Genomic DNA, 23,153 nt, shown 5'->3' with positions numbered 1-23,153 from the left:
CCATTCGTCCACAAAAATAAGACTTAATTTGTTATTTTAGTTTGTCTACAAAAATATATCTTAATCTATTTTTAATAAAGATTTGACTAATTTGTGGGCTACCTTTTCTACTCACTAACTCTGGCTCATTTGTCCACTCACTAATTTATTTATTTATTTTTTCTATTTTTCCTGATTTGTGTGCTTATTTTTCTACTCATTCAATAAACAATGTACAATTTTTTTTAAAACTCGTACCATCTTTCCTTAGGTTTTATTTTTGTGGATCAAGGGAGTAATATCTTCTTACTAATTATTTTAATCAAACCCCTTATAAAAGATAATTATAAAATAAGATAAAAATATATTTCATTCGTCCCTAAAAATTGTGACCCAATAAAGATCACATAATTTTTAAGAAAATATATGATAATTGTGTTTGAGTGGAAACTGAGTTCCATATTATTTTGTAAATAATGAAATGAGGATTTATGGAATCATTTTCAAATAAAAAAAAATATCATAATTTTTAAATATATATATCAATATATATAATAATAAGATTATAATTTTTAGGGATAAATATATTCTAAAAATGACGCCACTTCGTCGCCACTTCGTCACCACCATACGCTTCAAAAACATGATAAATGACATGTCTTTTCAATTATTTCGAATTTATATATCAAAACATCGTCATTTTGATGTGACGTGGATTATAATATTTCAACAATATTTTTGTTTTGAAATTTGACATTATTATATACTACTATTAAGAGTCCCACCACACCGTCCATGTTGATTTCAAGTACTTGAATTTGAATATAGGAATAAATCTTAAATAATCTTAGATATTACTCTCTCCGTTCCTAAAGTTTGAATGATATTCTATTTGAATTATCCGATAAAATTTGAACACTTTCTTTATATGATATTTTTCTTTCTTTACTCATATTTTCTTTTTTATTTTCACATACCACACTAACGTATTCAAAATACTATTCCATCCGTCCACCAAAAATATGTCACTTTACTTTCGGCACGTGTTTTAATAAAATGTGAGTGAAGTTGGTAGTGGAGTAAGGGTCTCACTTTAAATGTGAGTGAAATTGTGTGGACCCTACTACTAAAAATAGATGTGGCATATTTTTTGTGGACGGACGAAAAAGAAAATTGTGGCATATTTTTTGTGGACGGAGGGAGTAACTCTTTAAATTCGTGTAAAAAAAATTGCTCAAATTTCATGAGATAGAAAAAGTGCCAAATTGTAAACATTTGAAAATCCAATTATAGTGTGATAAAAGATTCAAAAGGTAGGATGCAATATTGCGTCTTCCCACATTCCATAATCTCTTGAACTTTCCGACATAGTTAATTTTGTTCGAGATGATATTTCTTTCGTCTTCATAAAATATATTAATGATATAAATTTTAATAAAGTGATGAAATATATTGTGAGTGGAGTAAGCGTCTCATTTTATTATAAGCAAAAAATTTATTGAAAATAAATTGAATATATTTTATAAAGACGAACGAAAATGATAAATTAGAGACGGAGGTAATATAATTTATAGCTAAATAACAGTTAATTTTTTAAAACATCTAACAAAAAATGAATAGGATTAGATAAAAGAAGGGTTTTGTTGGATAATTGCAAGAATGCAAGTGAAGCGTGGTACAAAATTATTGCAGCATTGCGAGGGTAAAATTGTACAAAGACATTGTAAGTGGAAGTGAAGCAAAGTCCAAACCGCGTGGGCCCACTTTCTAGAATTGCACCTCCAACGTTGGACTTTTGTGCACGGCTCAGTACCAGTAGGGGCCCCGCACCAGATTTCTTCTTCGCTTTTCTCAGGCTTACACGTGTCTCCGATGTGACACGTGTACGGTTCCAATCACCGTCCAGATGTGGGGACACTACACTCTACTTATACTACTAAAAGCTCGTCAGATAGCAAATTGGCGCCAAGCAGGAAACAAATGCTCATTTTTTCAAAAAGCCATTCTAAAGGGAAATAATTAAATAAAAGAAAAGGACTTCACTTTTACTTTATTTAATTACTTCCTCCGTCCCGCTAAAGTTGACAACATTTGTTTCGACACGAAGATTAAGAAATTGAGTGTTATATGTTTTAATAGAGTGTGGCCTACAATTGTTGACCAAATTAGTGAGTAATTGTTGACTTAATTAAAGTAATTTTGGCATTTTTAGAAAGTGACCTACAATTGTTGACCAAATTAGTGAGTGACTTAATTAAAGTAAACGTTTGCCATTTTTAGAAAGTGGCCAACTTTAGTGGGACACCCAAAATAGAAATATTGCCAACTTTAATGGGACGGAGGGAGTACATTTTACGCCCAACATTTATCATATTTAAAATTTAAATGCAAGTAATTAGTAGGAGTAATTTCTACTTTTAAATATTCCCACCGTCCCAACTTGTAGTATCTATTTGAGGTTAACACAAGTTTTAATAAAGTGGTTAAATGTATTGTGAGTGGAATAAGGGTTTCATATTTTATACGAGTATTAAAATAATTAAAATAGAGTAAGGATCCCACCTACTTTTACTAAAAATAAAAATAAATATTAAAATGTGAGACGATTAAAAAAAGAAAGTTAGATACTAAAAATTGGGACGCATGAAGTACTATGACCCATTCGTATAAAATATGCGCTAGATAGTATAAAATAATGACTTCAAACATTTTTCTCATCATCATTATAATTCAATTTTAAAGTTCACTCAACTATTTGTTTTCCAACACGACTATTTGATAGCAAACAATTTTGTCAATCCAGATTTAAAAACAAAATACCTTTATTAATTACTACTAATACACTTAAAAGTAAAGTTGTTATGAATAAATTATGCATGTTTAAAAAATTATTTAATATTTATTTCACATTGATTAATTAATATTCAGTATGTTTATATAAAGTTATTACAAATTTGATTGTAATAATTATGTGCACAAATAAATTATGTGTAAATACACATACGTTCGACGCAACCGGCCTCGATCACATGCTATGTATCCGTCGGCTTGGGTCATATCTTTGATTTTGACAATTGGTTTATGGGTAGGTTTTTAGAGCATCTACAGTGTGATGACTTGATAGCTTATTTGATATAATGATGAGACCACAATGAGTAAGGATGTCACAATGAGATGACTTGATTTCTTACTTGATCTTTTTAATTTTGATTTTTGTATTTTTCATTTAACTTTAATTGCACAAATTTAAATAACACAATTTACTTCAAATTTAAATTGCATTAATTTTAAAATCCTAAAAATTACATAAAACTTAAAAATTTAAAAACCTCTACTATTGGGAAAACATTGTAACATTATTTATGATGAGGACTAAATCCTTCATCAGCGTTGTGCTTAATAATACTAGAATATCTCTCTCAATTACTATTATTATTATTATTATTATTATTATTATTATTATTATTATTATTATTATTATTATTATTATTATTATTATTATTATTATTATTATTATTATTATTATTAAATAGAATTTACCAAGCACATGTACAATCGAATATCTCAGATAAAGAGTAAGAAATCCACCTAAGTAGATGGAATGAAGAATTATTGCACAAGAAGCCTACCCGCGCAGCCAAGAAGTTTACCCGCGCAGCTGCGTAGCCAAGAAGCTTACCCGCGCAGACGGCGTATGATAATTCAGCTCCGAAACTAAGACTATTATAGTGAGTTTTGGGCCTAATTGACTAAATGAGTGAGCCTTTAGAATTAGGGTTTATTTACAAACTATAAATAGCACATTTACTGGTAAATTTAGGGGATTCATTCACCGACTGGTAATATGTAAACACTCTCGATATAGTGAAAAACTCCGAAGACCTACCGTGGACAAAGATCTTATGATCGAACCACGTAAAATCTGTGTCTCGTTTATTGTTTTAGTTTAAATGTTGATTTTTAACTTATCAATTTATTTTATTCCTTTTATTTCGGGCCAGAATTCGCATGTATAATGGGAAAAAGATATATTATGAGAAGAAAAGCAAAATGATGTGGGAAAGCAATTGAAATAATTGACAAGATAATAGATAGTTGGAAAGCAATTCGAATTTAACATTTTCTTTAATTAAACCGTGCATTCGCGCTTCACTTAAGAGAGAAAGAGCCATACTCGATAAATCGAGTAATGCTCGAGTAAGGGAGGGCTACAGTGGGGTGACTCGATCTTTAACTTACTCGAGTCAGTTAGATCGAATCGTCAGTGTGGATGCTCTTAGAACTAACTTTTAGGTGTGCACATATTTGATATATATATATATAGAGAGAGAGATTTTAAATTTACTGAAATTTCGAGGCTCGTATTGAAAGGCCTTTAATCTGTCTTATACCTAGATAATGGCTCAATATTAAATACATTGTATAAAATTAAAAATAGTGAAGTTGACATACAAATAAAATGAAGCAATAAATAAACGATACCAAAAATTCTAAGGCCAAAGAACTTAAACAGTAACTCAAATTATTTATACGATAGAAACAATCAAATACACTTTTAAGGAAGATCATATCTTCTTAGAATGATATCCATCACATTGGTTGCTTGGAAATGCCACTTGCCTTCTAACCAACCAAAATCTGGTGTTAAAGATAATTCAAAACATTATGTGGATCACTTTGTAGAAACCTACAACAATGCTAATATGCTATGCTATATAAGGTAGTATTTCCTTTTACTCACACTTACCCCAAGCTAAGACTGAAAAGCCATATAAAATCAGTAAAAGAAAAGGTAAAAGAAAGAAAAAAATTACTTACATTAGCAGTCATTATCCATTAAACCAGGGGCTTAGCCCACTGGCCACCGGGTCCTCACTTAAGTGAAGTGATCCGGGTTCGATCCCTCTTGGGAGCGAATTGGAGATTGGAGATATAAGGTGGATTTGCCCAAAAAAAAAAAAAAAAGCAGTCATTATCCATTATAAGTCAAAAGTAAAAGTGAAGTGACCTCATTTCGAACTACTCTTCCTTTCCCTTTCCATTCCCTCGCTGTATATTAGCTGTCTATACTAAATACTCTTTTCCATTTTCCACATCTCTCTCTCTCTCCCTCTCCCTTTTTTCTTTTCCTTCCAATTTCCACTTGTTTTAAGCTTCCACAATATCACACTGTGACTAACTATAACTATACGTATATAAACTCACTTTTAAACTCCCAGCCCTCTCCCTCTCCTCTCTCTCGCTCTCTCTCAAGACAGCCACGATTTTCGTGATCCTATTCCCATTCACGAATTCCACAACTTTCAGCCTGCTTTTCTGTTTCAACCCCTTCAGGAAAGCCGTTTCTTTTGGTGTTTTGTTTGTGTATGCGTCCGGTTCCGCGTGTGAAAACGAATACGCACACACTCAAACACGCTGTTGCTTAATAAGCAAAGGTTTGTACATGTGTTGGCACAAATCCCTACGCCGCTCAGCCCACTAATAGGTATAAAGAGGGCTTCGGTTATGGAATTCTCGAGGTGGGGCGGTGGATTCCGCGGCGAAAGTCGAGATTTTTTATAGCCATTTTTGGTTTTACTGAAGCTCATGTTCGTTCTTCATTACCGAAAGTCGACATTTTTTCTGACTGATTCTGATGCAGATTTCGCATTGAGGGTGAGTGAGCCCTTCTAGCCTTCAATTCCGCCATGAATATTTTTTTTATTACTTTTTCGTTTCTTTCATAAGTTGATTTTACATTATTTTTTCCACCTGAGTTTGATTGTTAAACTGCCTTGGGTTTATTGGTATTTAGTCGTCTTAATTTGCGTAAATAAGGCGTAATTAGTAGACCATTGACAAAGTTTTTTGGTATACAGAAAATGAGATCAATCTTGAATTTGAATATTTTTTCATTGTGGATATAGATAATTGGGATAATAGTTTTATAATCCTACATGCATGGCTCTGTACTGCTATTTTAATTCCAAGTACTGCAAATTTAAACAACTTTTTTAATTCCATATGTGCAAAAATGTCCATGGTATGGGCCCGCTGAGTTAATAATTTCGATTATGTTGTTTTCGGTCGCATTCACAGTATATCTGGAGAATCAAGATTTCACTGTAACACGAAAACGAGTCAGTAATAATGTTAAATCTGGATGTGACATTACCAAATTTTTTTGTTTTGTTTCCTAATGTTAGAAAGCAGAAAAATGGGTTATTAGAGTTGGAAAATAAGTGATTGGAAAATATTTTTGGTGGTTGGGTAGTTGTTATCTACTGCATTCATTTACTACAAAAATGCATGCTGTTGACCAGCCAAGAGAATCTGGTTTCTGGTGTGGATTCCATTGTTGATGGATATTGAGTTTGTTGAATCATTAATGAATTTCTAAAATTGGAGAATGCAGGATTGATAACAGCTGAGGATTGTCCCTTTTCTATTCTGATTTCATTTCTGTGTCATCTACTCATCGTTACATGTAATTTGGTAGACAATGGTGAAATAAAATACTAGATTGGATCATAATTGGAGACGTAGGTTCCCGCGTTGTATATAGTTTGCTTCGTATTGCTTTAAGCTTTGTGGGTGGGAACAGTGTGGTTGCTCTGGGAAAGCAGGAATGGTAGTCGTTTTCAGGACAAGGCTTGGGATATTGATAGACTTGTATTACAGATTAAGGGGAGACTTTGGAGTTGGAACGAGGCTTACAAAATCGTGGAGTTAGGAATTCTTTTTACTTATTGGTGTTCCAAAGACTTTAAACTTGTTTTATTGTTTTGATTGGCATTCCTTATGCCTTGATCCATTTTCTTTCAATAAAAGTTTTGATCAAAAAAAAAAAAAAATATAGTTTGCTTCGTATTATTCATGAAGTTCAATTGATATTCTATAGTAGACTTGTCTGTCTGTGAGCTTGTATGATTAAATAATATTATCTGATATTGGTAGGAGACCTGTTGGTTGTTTCAAGGGGACATTTCGTATTAAACAAAGAGATGTTTTAGGCCTAACTAAGGAATTTTGACTAAAATAGTACTGTCCTTGTGAATTTCAATACACTACACTTGCATCATATATTCTGTTTTTTTATGAATTCGTATAATTTTTTTATATAAATCAAACCAACTGCATTGTATCAATCTTATATTTCTTTCGGGTGCAACAAGTTGTCTGTTTAGAACCCGTCCGCATATTCCACCTCGGATGTTTCCAACTTTCGGAGGCTGTAGTTTATTCTTGACCTATTTATAGAACTACTAGGAGCATTCATGGTTGTTGATTATTTACTCCTAACTTCGAATCCGAGGATCTTCCTTTTAGGTAGAGAATAAAGAAATATATGATTCTGCGGATAATTACTTTTAGTCTAGTTAAGGAACATCTCTAATACAACGAATATAGTGCACTTATTGTTGAATTAGATATATTACTCTGTTTATTAGTATGCAAGTACCCTAAGTGCCTGCGTATTAATTGGATTCCGCTTTCCTCTTGCTTAGAAGTAACACTTTTTGCCATTTGTTGTCTAGTAAGAGGAACTTGTATAGGAGAAGATGATGCAACATAAAAGAGGCCCTATCTCTCTCGAGCAAAACAGCTTCGTGGACATTATGCCAAAACGACTAAAGACTGATGAATCTCTTTCTTCAAAGGTTAGTCACTTTCGTTCATCCAGTAATGCTACGAGTCCGATATCTGTTTGCATCATTGGGTTTAAGTGCCCAACCTCTGTGTTATCAATTGCGCAACTGAGCATCTACTGACTTAGCAAGTTCACATGCAACTTTGTTTACCTCTTTTCTTCGGAGCAGGAGAAGAAAGAGAAGATTAGCGAACGTATTTCTGCTCTTCAACAGCTTGTCTCACCATATGGGAAGGTAGGTGCAGTCTCCAAGCACAGTTTTGATTTTGGCATGTGAGTCTCAGAAATTTATAGCTGTTGACCATTCAACATAACGCGATTTTCTTGGATGCATATGAGGTGGAAGCCTTCCCAATTACTTTTTTTGATTGAAATAAAATCAAACACACATCATGTTTTCATGAACATTTCCTCCTAATACATTCCCTTGGAACACCCTAACACGTTCAAACAATCCTTCGCTGTGTAGGTGTGACAGTTGGGGCAAAATGAGTAATTAATGTTTTGTATACTGTGCTTCATCCATCAGTCAGTTTACATTTTTGAAATAATTTTCCTTCCCTAACTTCTTACATTCGCTACAGACCGATACAGCTTCTGTCCTTTTAGAAGCAATGGAGTACATAAGGTTTCTTCATGAACAGGTTAAGGTACGTTTCTTCACCATCACTAAATAAAAGATATCAGCGACTTTGAGCTGAAGTTTGATCCTTTTCTTGCATTGCCTTCATTAATGAATAACTCATTTTCGTTTTGGACTTGAAAATTGGCCAAAAATTCACCTGTAAGGCATAACTGTTGATAAGATGACTAGAATCTTGCTTTCATCACATGGAGAAAATCACAATGATTCGGTTAAAGATGTAAACAAATTCCCACTAGTGACATTTGTCTTGTCCGGGCCGTTTCAAGATTCTCCTCAAGACCCTTACCATTTCTCACAATCTATATATCAATTTCACCATAACTCGTCGCTAGGTGGTATTGAGGCAGTAAAAGGAACTTAGGTTGGTGTCCAACAATATTAGACATGATCAAAGAATACAATGCAGCCCAAACTAGAAATTAGGGAATCAATAAAATTGGCCCCAATTTCCATCATACTTTTTTATTAGTTTTAATACCATTTTGCCGGCAAAATTGGACGTTGCATCTCATAACGTCAAGTGACCTCATTGCTCTTACTTTCCTGTGCTTTTCAGGTACTGAGTGCTCCATACTTGTATAGTACACCAACACAATTACAGGTATGCTTATTATTTTCTACCTCGCATCCGACATTAACAGATTTGCAGATTGTTTCGTTGCAACTCTACATTCCTATAGTATATTACAGACTAATGTCCCATAAAATAGGAAAGCTTATGCATAGCACATTACTTGATCTATGTTGACGGGGGCACCTAAAACGGGGTGTTTTTAACGTGTTTGTTCTAAAAGGGGGAAGAAGGATCCAGCCTCAGCACCAGAGGGTTATGCGTTGTGCCTGTCTCATTCACCGTTGGAGTTGTTAGCAGCAACGGTGCAGATATATGGGCGCCCATCAAGACGAGCCCTACGAATTCTAAACGAGCCATATCGGATGAAGCTTCGGTGATAACCCAAAGTTGATTCAGATTGTCAGGTCAACTATTACTATTAGCCAGTCTGCATGAACGAGAATGATCGCATTTTAGTTAGAAGCTATTGATCTGAGAATGAGTTGTTGTTGATGATAGTGTATGTATGAATTAAGATGTAAATTTATGGGAATGGTGGGAATAAATCAACACTTTTTTCTTTCTTATTTCAGGTCATTTATTTTATAAGTTCATTCCAAGAGTTCTTATATAGTTCTTACGATAACAATTTTTTTATTTGAACCACATTCTATATACATAACACCCACAGTTTTATCATTTAGATTTTGGGCCAGTTAGACTTGGTCTCTATTGTTTTTAAAGTCAAACTATTAGTTTCATTGCAATTTCTTAAAAACAAAAACAAGATACTCCCATCGTCTCTCTCTCAAATACTCTCTCCGTCTAAGCTTTTAGTATTCATTTGAGAGTGTCACGAATTTTAATAAAGTGGTTGAGTGTGTTGTGAGTAAAATTTGGATTCCACCTTTTATGTGAGTGTTAAAATGATTAAAGTGAAGTAAGAGTCTCATCTATTTTTACTAAAAATAGAGATGGATACCAAAATATGGGACGACTAAAAAAGAAAAGATAGATACCAAAAATTGGAACAGAGGGAGTATCTTTCTTTCAATTTTGGTCCATCTTTAAAATATCTTCTTAATTTATATTTGGAATTATCTTTACAATTTTTACTTTTTGCGGGATTTATTTTTCACTAATTAAATATACAATTAACTTTTATTAAAACTCGTATCACCATTTTTTAAGAAGATGTTTGAGGGACAACGAGAATATATAAGGAGCATAAATCATAAAATCCACAAAGCCACTACTCGAAGACTGCACCTGAGATTCATTTTCTACGTCTTGGTCAAAATTGATACTCCCTCTATCCACGAAATGAGTACTCATTTAGAGATGACACTAGTTTTAAGAAATTAATTAAGTGTGTGGGTGGGAATAAGGGATTCATTTTTATTGTGAATGGTTGTGTGAGATACACTCATAAAAAAAAAGGAAATGAGTATTCATTTGATAGACGGATTAAAAAGGAAATATAAGTAAATATTTTGTGGACGGATGATAGCATTAATTGATACCTAAAATTCAAGTTCCAAGCACGAATTCCACTATCTGCTCTATTCTTTGTTTATCGATCGACTTATTTATCCTTTTGCCATTCTAATTACGAGGAGCACCTTATGACTTATTGAAGATTTCATGACGTCCGAGCTCATATGCATATTATTGTTTCAAAATTATAGAATTGTCCTATAATTTTGAGATATTTAAAAGGGACGAAGAGAGTATTAAATTAAAGTTTTTATCGTGATTTTTAATTTGATATGTAGATTAAATATTTATAATTAGTAGAATTTTTTAATTTTAAAAAATAAAATAAAAAAAAAGATAAAGAAAAAGAAAAAAAAAGAAAAAATATAAAATTGTCAAATAATTTTAAAATTAATTTTAATTTAAAAGTTACGTTTTTAATATATTATATATTATAAATTATAGATATAGATTGTAGATTTTAGTTGGATAATTGATTGGTAAACCGAACTATGTGCACCTAGAGTCAGGGACGGAGCCGGGGGGGGGGGGGGGCTAGAGCCCCCTCCCAATTTTTTTTTTTTTTAATTTTAAAATATATATAGATATATGTTTATACCTATTATAAAATAATTTTGTTTTATAAAAGAGTATTTGGTTATTATATTCTCTCATATATACTTAATTTAAGGATAATTTTGTTTTTTAAAACTATATGATCTATGAAATATTGTTTGTTATTATTACTATTATACTTGTCTTTTAATAAAAATTGCCTAATATGTATGAAATGCTAAAAAAAATTATAATGTATTGAAACTAATTTGTAATATATAGAAAATATATAATCTATGGACATGTTGTTTGTTATTATTATTATTATGCTTGCCTTTTAATAAAAAATGTCTTAAATATACGGAATTTTCAAAAAAAGTTTTGTGATATATTGAAACTATATAATCTATGAAAATATTGTTCGTTATTATTAGTATTATGCTCGTATTTTAATATAAAAAAATACCTTAAATATACTGAATGCCCAAAAAAATTTCTCGGGGGCGTAGCCCCCGAACCCCCGTACAGGTTCAGCCCCCCCCGAACTAAATTCTTGGCTCCGTCCCTGCCTAGAGTTAAGATCCTCTAATCCGTAAATGGCGACTCAGCTCGTGTTTGGAGATCATATCATGAAAATGTTTAGCATACGTACATCATATGAAAATGATAACTTTTTAATTATTTCCCATTTATTCCATTTAGAAAAAATATATATGGAATAGGACATGGCTCACAAAATTCGAACAAGACATGATTTGGAAACTAATTATCAGACTGCTAACAGAGGTAAAGTAGAATATGTCAAATAAACTATAAACTTCTTTATTCTGTCATACGTTTATGTTTGTAAATGTTCTGTTATGTCCAAACTTTGGACAGTTGCTAGATTCGAAGTGCCCTAAAGAGATTCGAATCTCTTGTAGATACTTGGTCAATTGCTACATCCCTTTTGATAATCAGGATAAAGTTGAAGCTACTCTAATTATACTGTATATTTCACTGCCGGCTGGAATTTCATTAGTAGTAGCAAGAATAGTGAAATTGAATTAGTAGTAATACGCAAAAAGTAATTCAGATTCTTGGTTCTAGTGTAATGTGATCATTCATTCTTGTTATATTATTACAGTTATTATATTATTTACACTTGTTTCATTTCCTTAATTAGTTCCTTCTATAAATTGAGCTTATTAGAGCAAATATGTATGTAAAAGTATTCAAGATCACTAACTAAGCATGGGCAACATCTCCCTTAAGCTAGTTTTCTTCACTCTTCTTTTGCTCACTACTACTGCAGGTTCCTTCTTTATTTGTAAATTTCTAGTTTTATGTCTGATCAATATTAATACATTTTTTTCTTTCATATATCATGCATATCATTATCTCGTTTATATTTCTGATATAACTATAGTATGAAATATGTACGTGCATCAATTTCTTCCCAAAACAAAGGATGACATGCATAAGTAACTAACATTATATGTTACTATATGTTATATTATTTTTTTTATGTACGTATTATCTATATTGTACGCATATAAAGTAGAATTTTGGGATCTCATTCGATTCAATTTTATCTAATTGTACATATGGTATAAATTATAATCTTCCTAAAGGAATTATAACCGTGTTTATTTTCGTGTAGTATCGTTGTCGTCATCGGAGATGGCGGGAGTGGAAGCGGAAGGATTAATAGTGCAAAAAGATGCAGCGTCAAGAAAGCTACTTGGTTGCAATGGTTGCCGCAACTGTAAATCAGACACCATGTGCCTTGCCTGCGGTTGTGGTTCCTTTTGTTCAAGCTTGGGCTTTTGTCACAATTGATTACCACCTATTTTAATGAAATAATTTTCCAAGTTATTGGATACCATGTTTCAGAATTATTTGATTGTGATGTGTTATATCGACTGATATTTGTGGATAAACACAATTTCTTAGTTAAGTAGTAACAGCATTTCAATGAAGTGTAAAGTAATAGTATTTCATAAGACCTACCACACCCTTTAACGAGATTTCACATATATATAAAAGTAGTGCACAGTAGTTCCACCAGACAACATATGCATAAAATAAATTTGCAGGCTGGCTAATGCCATCATTAGACCAAGTCCGGCACTGTAATAAACTTACTGCTAATTTCGAAATGTGAATTCCTAACATTATTACATATGCTCTTTACAAGATGCATCATACTAAAATTTACAGGAACGGTATTTTGGGGCTTGAAATTGGCTTTAGGCTGTTTGAGGAAACCTGACTGACATCGGCATCGCAATCCCATCAGCAGATTTAGTCGCGTGCTTGGACGCCAACGGAAGAAGAACATGTGTTCCTGGTGTCGTCGCTATTGGAGATCCTTGGCTTAATGTGTGCACGAGCAGATTCTAACATTATCTTGTACACTTTCTTATTCTGCAGGAGTGGATAAATTATGTCTCATTTATTTATTTTTTACAGTATTTTTCTTAATCCCAACTTTGTTTATCTACCATTATATGTAGTCTTAATAACAAGAAGAAAGTGGCTGCCAATGAGAAGGGAATACATACATCATCGACAGCGGCTGTCTTGATTTTCGATTGCAGCAGACACCATTTCTTGAAAAATGCACCTGACAAAGTAAAGGAAACTTCAATATATTCAGAATTTCATTTTAACATTGTATTTTCACAGTTTGGAAAGAACATAGTGTTTTCGCAGTTTGGAATGAACATGCAGTAGCATTTGATGGCATTGCGTAGTTGAAAAAAAGGAGCAGTTAATAATAAGGAAAAATAATAAGGCGTGATAGTAGTAGCGAAAATAACAAGAACCGGAGATGAAATCAACTTTTAAATTCTATGACATGCAGAGAAATAAGAGAGCAGAAACATACCAAATCTGATATCCACGGTGCACAAGGACTCCGAGTTTGCCTCTACTGACCACCGACAGTGGCCCTGATTGACATACAAGTACACTCAAAGATAAGAATAAGGAACGAGAAGACGAAGAAAAGAAACCTAGCTTGCTCCTTCATCGTTTTATTCTATGACATAAGTTTTGGCATCGCGTATCTTTCTGCAACTCTGGAGAAATTGCACCATCTCCATTTGATTACTACTAATTTGCTTAATCATAACTAATCTAGAGAAATTCCAGATTAGTTTTTTGAAATCATAGAATGACACCAAACATCACATAGAAACAAAGTGCACTTGAATTTGGTATCTTTGTCCAATTTAAGTTGCTAAAAGTTCTTAAATCCCTTAGAAACAGAGCCTAAACGAATCTGCATACCTCGAAATATGAAGCAAAGGGGACGCCTTCTGTCTGTTGTACAGTCTCAAACACCTAAAGAAAAATCAATTACATGAAAAAAAATATCACCGTAATAATGCCAAAAGAGACAAGAATTATACCATTGAAAAGTTAGTTTACCATTGTTTTTTTATCTGCAGATAGAACTACATGTTGCAACTCTGTTACTGGTATGTCTGGAGGACATAACGGAAAGTTACATACTTGCCTATATGTAACTTCTCTGACTTGACCATTGTGTTCATCAGAGGCACACCACGGACTCACCTATGTTACATAGAGGACAGATGAGAGGATTAATACATACAAAATTTATATGGTCATTCATTATACAATAAATAAAATTCAGTATTAATAATAATTCCCCACCCCACCCCCATCCCAAAATAGAAAGACTTTTTTCAATCATACGAAGATAACCACCTCAAGTTCTTGATTTTTGGATGCTAACTAGTACTTCTTTGGCTGCAGCCCACAATATCCCTGATTCCAGAACATAATTCAGAAACCATACCACATGACTCTGTGTGTGCCTATATCCTCCGAATATGTATGGTATGCATCTTAAAGTCTAGCTGATTTTTCATACTAACTTATTTTCCATATGATTATTTCGAGAGTTATGTAGTTATACAATAATAAAGAGGGAGGCTTTTGGCGGAAAGTATATAATTCCATAAAATCTAACATTGGCTCGAGTAGAAAAGAAAGCCCATCACTTCATTTACCTTGAGAAAGGAGATCAATAAAGTCCCAAAATTGCTATTGATGTGAAATACAAATTCTGAAAGTACTTTGTGACTTACTTTCAGATTAGAATCCTTGCGGGCAGCATGGTATTCACTTGTGAAAGTTGAATCATCATCTAAAACAAATTTGAAAAATTGCTCCACTGTGCACGGAAAAATATCCTGCAATAAATCAAGATGTTAAATATCTAGCTCAACTGAACATAACAGGACAGCAGATACTTACATTGAATATACTAGTAAGCACTTCCTCTTTGATGAATGGTTGAAACTTTTCAGGCTTTGTCACAATCTCCTCAGAAGTCTTAGATTCTCTTTCACTGCCTTTAACACCACAGTTACAGGTATTCACTGCTGACTGCTTCTCCTCTTTTACAAAACCAAGCAATGCTGCCTCCTCCTTTATTTCAGCAAGCAACGCTGACTGTTGCCTCTCCTTTTTGAAATAAATAGACAAATATGTTGAGAAACTACCAAGACATATGAGCTGACAAGAACAAATGCTTTACTATCTAACTAAAAGTGAATCAACATCCATTAGCACTGAAAGTATTATTCTTCTTCTTATACAGAAAGCATCAACTAATTCCAGACCACACTGTCTTATCAATCCAGGGGTTTCTATGTTGAGCACCATTATCAAATGAACAGATTCCAGGCTTGCTAGATAAATTCAACCACAGGTTAGTAGTTCCTTAGAGACTAAACATCCAGGATTTTTCTCATGTGAAGTGTGTGAAGATATTATTATGAACTAAACATTTTGTACATATAAGCAGGAATCAAGGGAGTCTTGATAATCTAGACCTAAAATACTTTCCACAACAATCAAGACATCCAAATGTTTTAGTATCAAGATTCTTAATAATTACATTTTTTTTACGGTTACTCTTTTCGCCAATTTAGATCAGCATCTGCAAATAACAACTCTCCACCTGAGACATATGGCCAGGTAGCTAGTGCAAAATGTCAATCAGTCGAGTGCAGTGAGAGTATATGACAGGATCGATTCATTGTTCAGGATGAAATGGCCAAATCAGGGCTTAAGAATAGATTGAGGCCAAGGGACAACCTTGTTTTCAGCTTCTAACATGGCATGATAGTTCTTAGCTATATGTTGTATAGCTCTCAATGCAGTATTCCTATTCCAGAAAGATGCAAATTTGTATCTGATTATGCCTGAAGTAGAAACATGAACATGTTAACTACATCAAGACAGCTACCATACTGTAAGTCAAAGTATCTGTTTGAACAATAAAATCAAATGGCAACAAGGTCGAATACATAATTACATATACATTCAGCAATCTAATTGGATCAGTTCAAAGACTAGTTTCAGAGTTCCTTTCAACAGGTTAAAACATTGAAGACACAATGAACAGTTAAATGATACGCCAGCTTGAGTAAAAAGATAAGACTCATCAAGAGCAACGCCAATTCCTGCTTCTTGCAGGAATAGCTACACTGGATAACATGAGATGTTATTTCCACATACTGTCAATTAATCTATGATGAAATCTTCCTTGATCCAAGATAAGAATAGATACTGGAAAACATAATTTATGGACAAATTGCTTCCTACCATAGACCCCTCTAACAAAGAAACCAGAGTTTGTTGTCATTTCAATTTTAGGCAATTCAATATAGTCAGAATTTGGAATTCCACATCAGCAGTTGAAAGCAACTCATTGTCTGAAAACCACTGAGCCAGAAACTTCACTAGCATGAGGAGTCTGCATCCTTGCATTGACAAGATTATATATGGAGAACAATAAACAATGTGACCTTGATGTAACTTTCAGATAGTTAAAATTAACTGTTAACTATTAAAGATTAAAGATATGTACGATATCTGTCTAATTAATAGATGTTTCACAGATTTAATTATCACGTTCAAGCAGGCACATTTACTTTCTAACCCTTTTTACCCATGCATGACAGAGGAATAAATTTATTCTCCAGATGCCTATCCCGTGTAACTACAAAGTAGTCACTGATGCAGGAGCACAAGGAACAGCATAAACAATTGAAGATAGAAGAATAAGAAACAATATACTGACCATCGGCATTTCCTAAAGGAGGCAGACCATGGCCTCCAGTACCCTCTCGAAGAATTATTGTGATAGAAGGATTGATCAGTGCGTGCTGGCTCTTTCTTATCTGTGACATGAAAGAAATCAGTTGATTTTAATCCTTCCATCCAGTTAAAGGCTACAAGCACATAAAAATGGTAATGCAGTAATGAAACTGGGAAGAAGTATTGTACCTCTTTTATGTCTCCGAAAGGTATAATTACCTGCCAACGAGGAAATGCAAGCATAAGAATAAGGGCAGAACTTTAAAAACAAATCAATGTCCCACTTAATTTTAGATAGAAGCCGAAAGGGCAAAAGATAAGTAAAGTATATAAAATAAGCAACATAAATAAATTAATTGCTCTCGCTTTTTTAATCTGTAAGGTATGTATATGACATGGGCATCAGCATTGCGATTCCAACATACAAACACATACAATGATAAAAATGGCAATTCCCCTGGCATATGTTAGAACTTAATTTTTATTTTTACGACAAATTACAATCCCAATTCCATGCTGAACACACCATTCTCATGGCTATCCTCTTTTGGAAACTGAATTTACATCTTTTAAATTAATTAATTGCCAGTTTACATTAAGAGAACCGACTGAGCTAACTATCTCAGCAATCCCAGAAGTAGAATGGGACCAAAAAAAATTGTCTCATTCATTTCGTAGTCAAACTAGCATCAGAATTTCCATGTATCTAGACTTTGATTTGTGCTGTAAGAGAACAAGCACCATAAAATATACATGCAATGAAGTACATAGGTGACGTGGAAACAAAGATGATGAGAAACTAGCCTTTATTTGCTTCGAGAAAACATTAGAGTGGAAGCAGATATGTCTTGCTGATACATACATTCGGCCATGATACAAGAATGATATCTCAAGAGAGCATGAATAGCTATGTACAACCACCTGAAGAACATCATTTGCAACAAAAAACTAAAGTTACTACACCAATTTAAAACAGGGTATAACAGTAAAAACAAAAGATAAGGCAGGAGAGTCTGGAAATGGAGTCCAACAACTAAACATGTTAAAATTAACTATTAAACATACTTCATCTGAGAGGAGACTAAATATTGTTTGTAGTGGTCCATGTTTCTGATAAGGAACCATAGGTTCTTTACTCAAACCCTTTCTTTGAACATTAGCATCTGGACAGCCATTCATACCCCTAAAACAGATTAGAGTAAACAAGATCAGTTTACAAAAGATTTAGTAGGGTAAATGTGTTTGAATTAGCATTTATCAGCAATAATGAGTGAACTGACTCTACTCTCTCATTCTGGTAGGCCAGAAAATTATTGTGACAAGTGCGGCATCATAAGAGGGAATGGGATATGCCAGAAAAAGTTTCTTCAGCATTTGAAAATTGTTTATGTGCTTATTACTCAAAAGTTACAAAAAGCTAGGATTGTTCAGAATGCCAGAAAATAATTTACGTTCAGTTATAACAGAATGGTGGAATTGCATGTATAACCTTTTCCAGTGTTCCAAAACACACTGCACACCTTTATAGTGAACAAATTATGCGTTTAGTAGTTTACAAGGCAGGGAATGGGGGCATCTCACAGCAACAAAATATTGCTTCACAAAAGAAAGATTCTCAGAACTGAAAAGAATATACATTTATTCCTTTAAGTCTTGTGTTATGAAGATTAGAAATGATTGTCAAGTGTTAATCTACATAGAAGCCAAATAATAACACTGACGACTTTGAGGTTGCCCGTAACAGAACTTTAGAAATAGAAGCCAATTGGTAGCTCAAGCCAACATAGACCACTCAATACCCTTAACATAGTCATTCCCCATGAATAAAGGGAAACAATATAGTATGCTGTATATTTCGCAGTAGACAGGGGAAAAGATCTATAAGCTTTGAACGTACTACAAACAGAAGCCCCAATGCACTTCATCACAACTATTTAATGAACACATGACAATTCCTTAAAAACAATTTATACATATTTTATATAGTGGTATTTAAGAGAAGCCACAGTGACTACCTTGATATGTTTGTTCCGTCAGGTGTTGACCTCTTCGAAGCTGACATCTGCAACATTACTCCTACTCTCTTTATCCCTGCAATGCCTTGCTCACTTTCTCTCCAACTTATTGCTGTTTCTTCTGTGAATGTTTTTTTATCAAACTCCCTACATATTTTTGTATATGTTTATTGTGGATTCAAGATAAACAATAAAGAAAGAGAAGGAAAAACTATATTTTTTTATTTGTATAAATGTATGTTAATAAATGAGTTATTCTAATTATACTGTTTTTAAAAAGGTAAGCATGTGCATATGACAAGCAAAAGTTGCTACCATTTCAATAAAAAGGAGAATCGCCAACCTAAAAAATAGACTGAAAAAAGAGAGACGAAGAGTTATGATTGGCAGCCCCGAGAGAAACCTACCTGGAAGAGTCCATCTGAAGTTGGATGGTCTTAATGTGAAGACATACCTAAACATCCAAGAATTATGAGTTTATTGACTCTGAAGAATAGGAAAAAGGACAGACACAAGAGAGAAACAGAGTATTCAAAATCTCAAAGTAGGTATCCCAAACAATCTATAACCTGTCCCGATGCAGTATCCAATGCATACCACATCGCACCAGTTTGACCTTCTTGTTCAACAGAAATATTCACAGAACCAAGAACTGTACTTCTTCGAATTATATCCCAACCATAAACTGTCACTTTAATCTGCAGTACAATTTAGTAAAAGACTTGGTTCAAGAAAGGGTAACAGAAAGGAACCGGCTTTATTAATATAGAGCATAAAACATTAATTCAGCTTCTTAATGATGAACTGATTAGATTGAGTTTGTTTCTATAACCCTGTTCACAGAATTTCTCATGTTCTCTTTAAACATTAGGCATCAAAATTTGAAAGTAATTTGCCTGGCATTTCTGAATTCATTTAAAGGCAAAGGCATTCTACTCTGAGTCTTATCCGAAGTGAATGAGAAAAAAAGATAGCTGTGGAATCACAAATGTCGAACGAATCCCACTAAGTCATTAACAAGCATTTATTTAAGAAGCACAAAATTAATGGGAAAAAGGTAGTTTTACTAAATTCGTTTACAAATCTGGATATCTGTAAATTTCCTTTACAAGTACATTTGTGGTAAATGACTTGTGACAATCCAAATGAAGTGTAAGGGAATTGTTTAATGGCATTGTGAGATGAGAGCTTGGTTATGTTTCATTTGCAAATGGGTCAATGAAAAATAACTACCTCAACAGGGAGCTCGTCCACTACAAAATTGAACCCCTCCCTCCAAATAGGATTTCTTGAGCCAGATACCATAGAACTACAAGAACCCAAAGGGATGTCAGATTATTCAGGAGTGAGATAATGTTTGAAATGCTCATGGCCTCAACATGAAACTACACCACTCAAAATAAAGTAATCAAAGATGAGAAAACGCTTCACAATGAAAAAGAAACTACAATGTGGAAATGTAGACAAGACATTACAAGAGGAATGTGGCATGCTTATTCCAAAATCTTGCCCAGGAGTGCTTTAGAGAGGCCAGAGAGATCAATCACCTTAAGCGCTTTTCTGCACCACAAGAGATAATTGCATAAGGATCTGATGTGCTATTCAGGTTCACCCCAATAAGATTCTTAGCTGCTAAGAGCTCCACCTGAAACCAGAACGTACTATCAAAAGGAGCGAAGTTTATGAAAAAAGTGGTTCAATATGCATAGGGACTAGTGAGATCAAAAGATGCTTGCAGTAAAAAAGGTTACCTTAATTAAATACACTAAATTTCTCTGAAGATCTCTTTTATACTGATCCACCTATGCGTGTCAAGAAAATGAAATACGTGATAACATAACAGATAGTGAAGAAGTAAATGTATTACAGCAAAGAGAGGCAGCAGAGTAAATGACCATGCAATTGTCAGAATAGAAAAGGAAAAAAGGAAGCTACGAGGTGTCAAAATCTCCAAATCAAGGGTGTAAGTACATGTTATGAATGAGCACAAATGTACAACTCTAGCTATACCATTAGAACTCTAATGACAGAATAAATGATTTAATTGAAACAGCATAAGTTCAATCAATACAAACCCTTTACATCATTACATGTAATCTTCACAAAATACCATGACTTCAATTCAGTGAATCCTGTTATGGGAGAGGGAGGGGTGAAAACATAAATCTACTTTAATGCGAAAAATAAGCAAACATCAAAGCCAATTCATTTTGGCGGGAAACTGGATAGAAATTACTGAAAGGATCGTGAGAATTGTTGATTGAGTACACCAAAATTCACATATCTTAGTTCTCATTAACAGAGTTACTTAATGACATCGGGACAGAATTGCCTATATCCAGTCAGAATATCAGTCTAGTCAGGTTAATCAATGCCAAAAGCATCATCAATTCCAAGAAATTAGACTTTCTCCAAATTATGGAAAACAGACTGTGCTGCCCGGTCTCTACTTAGAAAACAACAGAAGCAATGCTGTACAAATCGAGATTTTGATTGCATACGTAACAGCAGCTCTTTCTTTCTCATGATAACGTAAACTAAGTCAATAAACCATAGGAAACTAACTGTAACCTTGAGGAAGAAAAAAAAAGTGAAGCAAAAACCCAGTGCTGAAGGACCAAAACAATTTGCAAAATAGAAGCTCAGTTACAGAATTGCCTTAACAAATAATAAATCACGCTCCATTAAACACCGCAAACAATAAATCAATAAAAATATCAAAGAGAATCCAAGTTTAGCGGTTAGATCGCGGAAGGTACCACTTCTCTGCCATCATTCACATTCGCCACGCTCGCGGAACCATCCACGAGAGTCCGCTCATCCGCACCAGCGGTGACGGTTAAGAACCAGTACGCCGCCAACACCAGCGCCGCCGCCGCCACGGAGACTTGCACCTCCGACCATGACGGCAGCAGAAACTCGATCAAAGCCTCCAGCACCAGCATTCCCCCTCCAAAAAATCACTCAAATTTTACGAAATGTAAAAGGAGTTTGGCACCGCAATGCAAAAAACCTCATACAAATGCGCAGAGGCGTGAGCTAGATCAGCACGCAACAACACACTCGGTGCGTGCGCTACTGTGTGCATGATATATAGGGAAAGGCTTTCCTGCATGTGTGTACACAGTTACACAGAGAGAGGTGAAGGGAGGAACTGAGGAAGAAAGAAGTCGGGAAAAGTTAAGCGTGCATTATTATTTTACTACAAATTAAATAATGATGTGAGCTGAATGAAATGACGGAAATGGCCAGGACTGAGAGGAGAGGAGCAAGGTACAGTGGGTGTGGGTGAGATTGTTATAAATGGGTAAGTTGAGGGGTACTTTGGGGAGAGTGGATCTTAATTTTTGTTTTCAAACAAAAGAAAAGGAGGACCGGGGCCGGAGCCGACTATATGATGAAAAAGTAAGGATGTGTTTGGCGTGGGATTAATGATGACAATGGAAACAAAAGTGAAAGTGGGAAATAAAAATACAATATAAATTAAGGGTCTGAAAATACAATAAAAATAAATTCTTTATGTTAATTTTTAGTTAATGTTTGTTAGTTTTAAAAGTAAAATAATCTTAGCTACTTCTTCAGATGAAAGTGAAATGAAATAAACTATGTCCCTTGCATCGTATATTGAATGTAATGTAGCATCTACTAGAAAAATGGAATCAAATAAAGGAGAGGGATAATAACAATAAATATTGTTTTTATTGAGTGTTGGTTCGATAATAGAAAAAAAATCACTAGTAAGGGATTGTCCCTCTTTTGTTTCTCATTTGTTTTGAGAGGTAACAAATTGAGTAATTAGATTACCATCAAATAAGAGTAATGGTTAACTCACTATCCACTCAAACAATAAATAATGGATTCAATTAATTAAATTTCTTTCCAAACTTAAAAAAATCCAACTAAACATGGATTTAGATTTTAGAGTAAATATCAATGAATCTTGAGATAAAAACAAAGATTAACGATTTAGATTTGGGACCATTGTATTGCTATATAACTTTTGGAATACGTGACCATAGCACTTTTGGAATATCGGTAGCACTTAAAAAACTGAGAGTAATTATTATTGATTGAAAATAAGAGTAAATTAATTATGTAGTGATAATGGATGGTTAGTAGCCCACTTAGAAACCTTTAATCATACAAGACCCATACAATATAATTTTATAGCACAAC

At 33.8% G+C, this 23,153-nt stretch overlaps 2 protein-coding genes across 3 annotated transcripts; one reads left to right on the top strand and one right to left on the bottom strand.

Moving 5' to 3' along the window:
* Positions 1–5,062: 5,062 nt before the first annotated feature.
* Positions 5,063–9,395, top strand: LOC130996957 (transcription factor bHLH153-like). Its single transcript, XM_057922250.1, has 6 exons — positions 5,063–5,634; positions 7,497–7,619; positions 7,779–7,844; positions 8,194–8,259; positions 8,812–8,856; positions 9,050–9,395. The coding sequence occupies exons 2-6, from the start codon at positions 7,521–7,523 to the stop codon at positions 9,218–9,220; spliced, it is 447 nt and encodes a 148-aa protein (XP_057778233.1). The 5' UTR covers positions 5,063–5,634; positions 7,497–7,520; the 3' UTR covers positions 9,221–9,395.
* A 3,443-nt stretch (positions 9,396–12,838) lies between these two features.
* Positions 12,839–22,179, bottom strand: LOC130995718 (BAG-associated GRAM protein 1-like). Of its 2 annotated transcripts, XM_057921116.1 has the most exons (19): positions 21,737–22,179; positions 20,729–20,779; positions 20,525–20,622; positions 20,211–20,286; positions 19,547–19,675; positions 19,385–19,431; positions 18,978–19,124; positions 18,028–18,145; positions 17,767–17,883; positions 17,152–17,181; positions 16,946–17,045; positions 15,958–16,064; positions 15,112–15,321; positions 14,943–15,047; positions 14,257–14,403; positions 14,116–14,169; positions 13,712–13,775; positions 13,386–13,447; positions 12,839–13,248 (listed from the first exon to the last, which is right to left on the bottom strand). In XM_057921116.1, exons 1-19 carry the CDS (start codon positions 21,920–21,922, stop codon positions 13,126–13,128), a joined length of 1,971 nt encoding a protein of 656 aa, XP_057777099.1. In that variant the 5' UTR covers positions 21,923–22,179; the 3' UTR covers positions 12,839–13,125. The 2 variants fall into 2 exon arrangements, with proteins under 2 accessions (XP_057777099.1, XP_057777107.1); XM_057921124.1 differs by lacking the exons at positions 20,729–20,779; positions 21,737–22,179 and having other exon boundaries at positions 20,453–20,542.
* Positions 22,180–23,153: the final 974 nt, after the last annotated feature.

This window comes from Salvia miltiorrhiza, chromosome 1 (genome assembly GCF_028751815.1).
Source record: "Salvia miltiorrhiza cultivar Shanhuang (shh) chromosome 1, IMPLAD_Smil_shh, whole genome shotgun sequence".
NCBI lineage: Eukaryota > Viridiplantae > Streptophyta > Magnoliopsida > Lamiales > Lamiaceae > Salvia > Salvia miltiorrhiza.
This window is presented reverse-complemented; position numbering and strand designations above follow the sequence as displayed.